At 44.3% G+C, this 9,966-nt stretch overlaps 1 protein-coding gene across 2 annotated transcripts in view; it reads left to right on the forward strand.

Moving 5' to 3' along the window:
• slc4a3 (solute carrier family 4 member 3) overlaps window positions 1–9,758 on the forward strand; it is a 63,397-nt gene extending 53,639 nt beyond the window's left edge. For both annotated transcript variants that reach the window (XM_073854703.1, XM_055214684.2), the window contains 3 exons: window positions 4,958–5,127; window positions 6,123–6,296; window positions 8,953–9,758. In XM_073854703.1, coding sequence (XP_073710804.1) covers window positions 4,958–5,127; window positions 6,123–6,296; window positions 8,953–9,030 — 422 coding nt within the window. In that variant the 3' untranslated portion in view covers window positions 9,031–9,758. The remainder of the gene's footprint in view (window positions 1–4,957; window positions 5,128–6,122; window positions 6,297–8,952) is intronic.
• The last annotated feature ends 208 nt before the right edge of the window (window positions 9,759–9,966 follow it).

Below are 9,966 nucleotides of genomic sequence, written 5' to 3' on the forward strand. Positions count from 1 at the left end.
AGAGGATCGAGAGAGATGTGAGCGGGCAGTCAGATGCTCTTCCTCCCTCTCCTCTATCGCCAGCGGGTGTTCTGGCGAGTTCGAGTTCTCCACTGCGGAGACCGGACCACCAGCATACCCTTCGGAGTCTGCGTCCTCCGCTGAGGAGACCGGACGACCGTTTCTCTCAGCGGGCTCAGGTCAGTGTCACACACACACACACTGTAGATGCTTATGCTGTCACGGCAGACTCACCAGCAGTCCCGCCTGTCCCGCCTCGCTGCCCCGCCGCGGGTTCACCGGTTGTGCCGCTAATTCCTCTCGTACGGTACTTGGGAGCTTGGCTTCAGCTTCCCAACCCGTCTCGTTGGGTTTTACGCACGATCCGCCTCGGTTACGAAATTCAATTCAATCGGCACACTCCCAAATTTGCGGGCGTACGTTTCACCACGGTGAAAGCGTCCGATGCACATGTACTGCGTGCAGAGGTCGAGGTCCTGTTGGCGAAGGACGCGATCGAGCCGATCCCTCTTACCGAGATGAGATCGGGTTTTTACAGCCCGTATTTCATAGTTCCCAAGAAAGGCGGCGGGTTACGACCGATTTTGGATTTGCGGGTCCTGAACAAATCTCTTCAGAAGAGGTCTTTCAGGATGATTACACCGAAACAAATTTTCAGTGCAATACGCCCCCACGATTGGTTTGCAGCGATAGACCTGAAAGACGCGTATTTTCATGTGTCCATTCTTCCCCGTCACAGACCGTTTCTCCGGTTTGCGTTCGAGGGTCGGGCATATCAATACAAAGTTTTACCGTTCGGGCTGTCTCTCTCTCCCCGTGTGTTCACGAAAGTGATAGAGGCGGCGTTACAGCCCCTCAGAGAGAGCGGTGTTCGCATATTGGCTTACCTCGACGATTGGCTTATAATAGCGCATTCTCGGCGGACGCTGTGCGAACACAGAGATCTAACACTTCAACATCTCGCCCGTTTGGGTCTTCGGGTCAACTGGGAAAAGAGCAAACTCTGCCCCACGCAGAGGATCTCTTTTCTCGGTATGGAACTGGACTCGATCGATTTATCGGCGCGTTTGACAGAAGAACGTGTTCAATCAATTCTGACTTGCCTCGGGTCATTCCGAGGGAAGAATGCGGTCCCTCTGAAACAATTTCAGAGACTCCTGGGGCGTATGGCAGCAGCAGCGGCCGTGACACCGCTCGGACGGCTCCATATGAGACCGCTTCAGCGTTGGCTTCACGATCGAGTCCCGAGGAGAGCGTGGCGTGCCGGCATTCACCGTGTAACCATTACACCTGCGTGTCGCCTAACATTCCCCCCGTGGTCAGATCCTGCGTTTCTCAGAGCAGGGGTCTCCATGAGACAGATCTCCCGGCATGCTGTTGTACACACAGATGCCTCCGACACGGGCTGGGGAGCCACGTACGGCAAGCTCACGGCTTCGGGGGTGTGGACAGCACCCCAGTTGCATTGGCATATCAATTGCCGCGAGTTGTGGGCAGTATATCTGGGACTCGTACGCTTCGCGACGGAGCTGCGAGGGAAGGATGTACTAGTACGCTCAGACAACACTGCGACTGTAGCGTATATCAACCGTCAAGGCGGTTTGTGCTCTCGTCACCTGTCGCATCTCGCTCGTCATCTCCTCCTTTGGAGTCAGAAGCATCTGAGGTCCCTTCGTGCCATTTACATACCGGGCTCGCTCAATACAGCGGCAGACGCGCTTTCCCGAGCAGCGCGCCCCGGCGAATGGCGACTCCACCCCCAGACGGTCCAGCTGATTTGGAGGAAATTCGGTCGAGCGCAGATAGACCTATTTGCGTCACCGAACAATACCCATTGTCGCCTGTTTTATTCACTAACCGAGGGCAGCCTCGGCGTGGATGCGTTGGCACACAGCTGGCCGCGGGGCCTGCGCAAATATGCGTTCCCCCCAGTGAGTTTAATAGCACAGATTCTGTGCAAAGTCAGGCAGGACGAGGAGAGCCTTTTAATGATCGCCCCATTTTGGACGACCAGGAATTGGTTTCCGGAATTAATGCTCCTCGCGACAGCCCCTCCCTGGCGGATTCCCCTGAGGAAGGACCTTCTTTCTCAAGGAGGGGGCACATTATGGCACCCGCGCCTCGACCTGTGGAATCTCCACGTTTGGTCGTTGAGCGCGCGCAAGGTTTAAGTGATTTACCCCAAGCGGTATCTAACACTATTGACGCGGCACGAGCTCCGTCTACGAGACGGGCTTACGCGTTAAAATGGAACCTTTTCGTCACCTGGTGCTCTTCGCAACGCGAGGACCCCAGAGAATGCCCTATTAACATTGTGCTTTTATATCTTCAACATAGGTTAGATGGTAGGCTGTCACCATCCACTATTAAAGTTGATATCGCCGCTATATCTGCGCATCACTCACTTATTAACGGCAGATCAGTGGGCCAGCATGATTTGGTTGTTAGATTCCTGAGAGGCGCTCGCAGGCTAAACCCCTCGCGCCCTCCTTCTATTCCTCCCTGGGACCTGTCCATGGTGCTGAAAGCGCTACAGAGTCCTCCGTTCGAGCCTTTGCAGTCTGCGAGTCTGAAGCTTCTATCCATGAAGGCTTTGACCCTACTAGCATTGGCCTCGGTGAAGAGAATAGGGGATTTACATGCATTCTCTGTTGACGATTCGTGCCTTCAGTTTGGTCCTTCTGGCTCGAGCGTGACCTTGAGACCCAGACCAGGCTACGTGCCCAAAGTTCCCACTACTCCCTTCAGAGATCAAGTGGTGAGCTTGCAAGCATTGCCTTTGGAGCAGGCAAACCCAACCGAGGCTTTGTTGTGCCCCGTACGCGCACTGCGATTCTACGTGGACCGCACGCAAAGCTTCAGGACCTCAGACCAGCTCTTTGTTTGTTATGGTGGCCAGCAGAAAGGGAAAGCTGTCACTAAGCAGAGGATGTCTCATTGGATAGTTGATACTATCGCCCTAGCTTACAACTTGCAGGGCATTCCTTGCCCCTTTAATTTGAGAGCGCATTCCACACGGAGTGTTGCCTCTTCTTGGGCATTAGCTCGTGGTTCCTCGCTGACAGACATCTGTAGAGCTGCGGGTTGGGCGACACCTAATACGTTCATTAGATTTTACAATGTTCGTATCGAGCCTGTATCCTCTCGTGTTCTTTCCTCACCAGGGAGGGCACGGAGAGCAGACTCGCAAGTCGGCTTGCAGCCTCCGACTGAGGCTCCAAATTGAGTTTCAGTATGGAAGGCTAACAGAGCAAAAATGCGTAATGGTTTGATTTGCTCCCTCCACTGCCTTGACAGCCTTTGTTGCGGAGCATTGGCTGTCAGCCTTTCACTAGTTGTATTCTTACGAACCTACGTGTTTGGCCAGGGCTCCACATTGCGTCCCAACGGGTTCCTTTGTGAGTATTATTCCGTGGGGTTAATCCTACTAGCCCACGTTTCCCTTAGCAGAGCACTGCTTTGCTTACACAGCCACGGCTGTCATTTGACCTCAACTACGGTTGACTTTCGCCCACCAATAGCCCTTAACGGGGCGGTGGCTTCCGCAGCGTTCCTATTCCGCTCTGGTAGGGCGCTTCCCAGTTGCTGGCACTACTGTGGGGTTAAAGGAACATCTAGTGCCCGGCCTTCTGCCTTAAAACCTAATTCTCCTTATCCTTAAGTGGAAACTGGAGGGCTTTACGCAGACACTGGAAGAGGTCAGCCCCTAGTGGCGTTTTGGTAGGGATTCCCAATTCGTCGGTCACGACGTGACGTCGTAGTGACCGACTGAAAGGGAACGTCTCGGTTACGGATGTAACCCTCGTTCCCTGAAGGAGGGAACGGAGACGTCACGTCCCGTCGCCACAGGTGCTGCCACCTGCTGTTTAGGCCGGTCACCTTCCGGCTTTCTCAGCGAACAGAAGCTGATTTCCTCATTTGCACGTGCGCCTTATATACGCACCTGGCGGGGCGGCGCCAGCATTATGCAAATATCTCAATGCCAAGTTCATTGGCGTTTTTTGTAGTATTCGAAGCAGATTGGTCTCTCTAAGCGAGTTCCCAATTCGTCGGTCACGACGTGACGTCTCCGTTCCCTCCTTCAGGGAACGAGGGTTACATCCGTAACCGAGACGTTTTTTATATTGTTTTGCATTAATAGTAATGCAGTGACAGTAATTTATTAATTAGTGACAAGAGTATGCAGCAAACAGTTGACACCTAGTTGCCATTGTTGGTAAAACCATTAAAATTGTGACACAAACCAATTTTTTTGTGATTTTTAACTTAAAATTTAGATCACGACTACTGGAGACTTATGGCTTCATGTTTGCATTATTACTTTTGTAATTTTTTTTACATTTTTATAATTTTATTTATAAAATTAATGTTATCGAATTATTTTTATTTCTTAAAATAAATTTAAAGTACTCTAACAATTTTTTTTTATTTAGAATTTTACCTGCAGGCACTTCTGGGTCTTCTTTAAAACAAGACCAAGATAAGGCTTCTAGACCAAAAAAGCCAGAGTTATATTAATTTGAAGGTATACATCCACTCAAAAGGTATTTGCGAAACTTAAGATGAGTTTCTTTATTCTGTTTAACACAAAATAAGATATTTTGATAAATGATGGTTACCACACAGTTGAAGGCACCCATTGACTTCCATAGTAATTTTTCCTACATTCCTATTTTCATCTGGAAATACAGAATAATAATTCAGACACTCACTGTAGCACACGGACTTTGCTTTTGTTATGTAGTACCTAAGACGAATTTAGGCATTTAAAAAAAACTAAATCGCAATTCATTTTATTAAATGTGAGCAAAAAGTATCCAAAAGTGTACCTTTTGAGACCACTATACATCTCGGATCCCTCAAGATTTTTTGTTTGTATTTGTAAGAGAATAATGTGCAATATTAGTCAGGGAAAATGTTGACTATTTCCCCCTAAACTCTTGTCTTGTGTCTGCAGGTTTGTCTATAGTTATGACAGATGTGCTGCGTCATATTCCTCTGGCTGTGCTGTTTGGCATATTCCTGTACATGGGCATCACTTCTCTAACTGGTATCCAGCTGTATGAGAGAATCACACTGATGGTCACACCTGCTAAGCATCACCCTGACCACATCTTTGTTACCAAGGTAACCGCATCCAGTTGGTTTAATGCGGCAATGATGGCATTTACAGATGCAGCAGTGACCGTTGGATTTACATGTATGCTATGAGTTTGGACTTAGTTTTGGCACATCTCTCTCTGTCTAAATCCTCTGTTTAAAATATTTCTCTTTGTTTTTAAATCTCTAAACATGTTAGTACCAAGTTATCTATCTGAGCTACTCCATCCATATAATCCTACACGAAATCTGAGGTCTGCTGAAAAGAGATTTCTTTTTGTACCCAAATCACGGTCAAAGCAGAGGCTCATATTCAGTCTTTAACTGCTTTTAAATTATCCCTTAAAACGTATTATTTACTTTGGCTTTTACAGTAACTCTTGTGTTCAGTGAGTTTCTTCTACGAATGGGTGGTTTTTGGTTTATACTTTGCTCAGCACTTTGTCCAGTCCTGTTTGCTGTCTTTAAACAAAGAAAACATATTTTTTAAATGCTTTTGAATCACCCACCAGGTGGCGCACAAATCACCATTTTGTCTTGCACTTGTAAACAAAAAACAAAAAAGCAAACCTTGTCTAACAAGTGTTCAGGACAAATTCATTGGCAGACATGAATGTATTCATGTTTTTGAGTCTGAGACCACATTAAACCTGATGATAAAAAAGGCAATATTTATGATTCTGAACTATTTCTAGGTCACAAGCTGAACAAGCAAACTTGTGACCCCGACCAAATAAATTTCTCTTTTTGAAAGTTCAGATTTTCCTGCCTCTGTTGAAGCACACAAGATGATCTCAGATCATGCTGGGATAACATTTCAGATCACGCTGGGTTTTGCATGAAGTCCATGCCAGCTGAAGTGCATGCTAGTATTAAAGCAACAGGGGTACATATCCAATACTGAAAGAATCTGAAACGTGTTTTAACATATCTTTACACAAAATATGTCGACAAATTTCTAGGATCTGTTTTGGGATTTAAAATACCTTTATAAGTCAAGTCCTGATTTGTTTCCCACACAGGTGAAGACTTGGCGTATGAACATGTTCACCATTATTCAGTTGCTGTGTATCGTCCTGCTGTGGGTGGTGAAGTCGACGGTAGCGTCTCTGGCCTTTCCCTTCATCCTCATCATGACCGTCCCTCTGAGAAGACTCATCCTGACCAGGATCTTTGAGGAGAGAGAGCTCGCTGCGGTACGCCCATCTCATTCAAGTGTTAACCAAACACCAGACATTCCCTTAAGACCAATATACAACAGCATGAGTAAATCATGAAGAAAGGGAATTAATGTTCAGAATTAATGTTGATTTTGAATGACAAGAAGCAGCATTTATTGAATTGCAATATTTGAATAAATACTATAAATTGTGTTGATTTAACAAAAACAACTCTGTCTTTGTGACCTTAAAGTCCCTGAGGAAGTCGCAATCGATTTTACTTCTGTATTGTGATGTATTTCCGACTGAAATGGAATAGGCTTTTTGGGAAACGTCACATGAACAAATCGGAAAACAGGTCTCGTCGCTTCCGCCTTGATAACAGCAGTATGAAATGATAGCAATATCTATAAACTTTTCGGGTATTCGGCTCACCTAGCTGGGTATTATTATTTTTTGCATTTATTCTGTTTTAGTATCCAAATGTCAGTGAGAAGAAGAAAAATAAGATCAATCTGTATATATGATAGACATAAGTTAAACTAATCTTTCATAGCTTCTTTGAAGGCATCTTGCGTTAAACATCTTCTCTATAAATTTCCCCGCCAGCATTTAAAAAAAAAGTTGGCAGCCAGCGCCAGCATTTTTTATGATTTTCACAAAAGTTTAATGCCGCCTTTTTAAATATATAAACATATTATATATCAGACCCTCTACTTTAAAAAAAAAAAATAATAATAATTTCATCCTACCTTCATTTGTTCTCACCTCTCAAATATGAGTAGGTTTCTTCAAAATACCAAATTTTAAGATAATAGCATTTTTGTGAAGGACTTTTGATAGAGATCAGATTCAGAGCGATGATCAAAACATACACAGAGTTTGAACGGTTTGCCCTAGGGGCAATACTTCTGGGTTTTATAAGTTGAGTAAGAGTGCCACCTGGTGGATAATAGTGGAAATTCGGATTCCCGGAAAAACTCGCCATTGGCAGGGAAGTGTTTTCTCTTAATTGATGAGTTAACTTGTGGTGAGGAAAGAGTTAATGAAGCACATAAAAAACAGTGATGTCACCTGTTTTGATGAAAAAGGGGGCGTGCACACCAAAACTTTTAAACGTGGCTGAAAACGCCTGGAGGACACCGAATGTCAGCTGTTTTTTAGCTAAGTGCCAGCTTTCTTCAGCTGAGCGCTTTGGTAGTTGTGATACCTGAACTGTGTGCCGGTTGGTTGCTGTTGTAATGCCCCGCCCCTCCTCCACTGTGATTGGACGGCTGTGTGACAACTGACATTGACGAGCGGAGCTTTTCACCCAAAGTTAATTTTTTTTTCAGAGCGGAAAACGTTGAGCTTCCATTGGAAACAATTTATAACATGCACCGGTCGCGGGCGTAAAAGCGTTGGTCTGCACAAGTTTTTTTTTTGTTGCAAAACCCAGCCTGATCTCACGAGAATTCGTTCATATTTTACAAGTTGGCTTATTCGTATGAATTCATGCGAAGTTAATCGTGCAAAAACGTACAATTCTCATAATAAAAACAACAATGAAACCAAACCCCTAACCCCAATGTCACAGGGGTCAACATTCGTACAAAAACTTACGAATGTGGTCGTATAAATTAATAAAAACTAGCCAACTCGTAAAATATTTACGAATTCTCATGAGAGAGTGTTGGCAAAACCCCTATATCATCACGCTAGGAAAATAGTGGGCGTGGCTTGTGTGTTCCACTGTGAATTGATTGGATATAAAAAGTAGGTTGTTCAATCAGACTTGGAATTCGCAGCAAACTGACATTTGGAGGGGGCGGGGTTAACAGATCAAGCCGACGTCATCAGAGAAGAATCACATTTTCAGTACATTTTCAGATTTTGATTAATGTTTATGATGGTACATGAATTAAAAAAATAATAATAATGACCCACACGGATACATTTTTCATAATGAACACTGCAAAGAAAAAAATAATTTTAAAGTTTTGATTTCATGGGGACATTAAATTTCCCTTTATTGTACGTTTACATCGCCGCCGACTTGAGCTTCCAAAGAAGCTCAGGCTGCCCGGTCAAGGACAGAAAGAAGCTCAGGCTGCCCGGTCAAGGACGCTTGTCAAAAAGAACGGGGAAGCTTGTTGACGCTTTGGCCGCTCTGAAGTCTGTTTTCTCTAAACTAATGTTTTGGTAAGAACAAAAGTTTACATCGTATGTTTCTCCGAATAACATCTAGGCTATATTCCAATTGGTTGCTAGCTCATTACCATAAAGTTTAGCTTTTTCAACTTTCGATTGACGCTCTGGTCGCTCAAAACACCCAAAACGCGACGGCAATGGATTTGACGCTCATCGCGGCTGAGAGAAGCCAGCTTCCATTGGAAATGAATGACTTCCGGTAACTTTGGAAGCTCAAGTTGGCGGCGGTGCGAAAGTACTGTAAGAAAATAAACCATGGTTTTAAAAACCATAGTTAAACCATAGTAAGTGTAGTAAAACCATGGTTTTGCTGATAGTAATCAATACACCCAAAACCATGATTCATTTTCGTAAGGGTCAATTCAGATTGCCTTGTTGGCCTTGTAAATGGCAAAAATGGCACCCAGGAAAAGTATTTTTTGCAGGTTTGAGGAACGTTGTTGTCATATTTCTGACTCCAGTTTTGAATATTATTAATATTATGATTTATTGTCCCTTACAGCTAGATGCCGATGAAGACACACCTAATTTTGATGAAGATGGCCGTGATGAATACAACGAAATCCACATGCTTGTCTAGACACAGAACAGCTTTTCTACATGAGCCACTGCAAACTCAGTACTGTCATGAAGAACTGCACTGCCATCTTTCACCTTTATTTCATGTGTACTTGCAAATTTTATAATCATTCAGTCTAAAAACGTTTTGGATGTATCTGATTTAACTTTTACCCCGTGATCGTTTATTTCTAAACAAGTGGCCTACATCATTACTGCTTCCTAGGGACCTTTAAAATTAGATGTGATCCATGCACTTGCCCTTCGTGGTTTGAACAGTAGTGCAGTTTGTTTAGAAATTCTGTGTCTGAAACCGCCTACATTCCCACTAAATAGTAGGCTAATGGGCGAGGGGAGTAGTATGTCCGATTTCATATTATTTTAAAAACACTATGTGAAAAGTACCCGGATGTCCTAGTACTTCCGGCAAGATCTCGAAGTGTGCATTAGATGGACACTTTACTATCCCGTGAGCCACTGGGATAGGAGTCCCCAACGAAGAAGAAGAAGAAGGATAGGCGTCATCATATTCAAAATCATCAGAAAGTAGTAACGCAGTGCTATTCAAATGCAAATACTTATAGGGAATATAGCTGTTGCTTGTGGTTAAATTGCACTTGTTTAGCAGCATCCAATGGCTCACCTGTTGTTTTGACGACATGTGTCACGTGATGTATTAACATGATGGATGTAGTAAGAAAGAATTTCATTCACACCACCCATTTATAAATAACAAACTTTTTAGGGGTTGACGAGTAGGTATGTCATCTAACTTTCACAATTTGTACTATTCCTAAAAACATTTTGACAGAGAAAATGAAAGATTTTTGACAGGCAAATAGAAATCTGACTGTTGTTGTTTAGCCAGTCAGAAGCTTTCAGGTGCCATTGTTGAGCGATTGTATTTGCAGAAGAGTTTAAAGGTTTTTGATAGCGAGATGTCGCTTTTGGCACCTTT

The sequence above is a fragment of the Misgurnus anguillicaudatus genome, chromosome 17 (genome assembly GCF_027580225.2).
Source record: "Misgurnus anguillicaudatus chromosome 17, ASM2758022v2, whole genome shotgun sequence".
In the NCBI taxonomy this organism is placed as follows: Eukaryota; Metazoa; Chordata; class Actinopteri; order Cypriniformes; family Cobitidae; genus Misgurnus; species Misgurnus anguillicaudatus.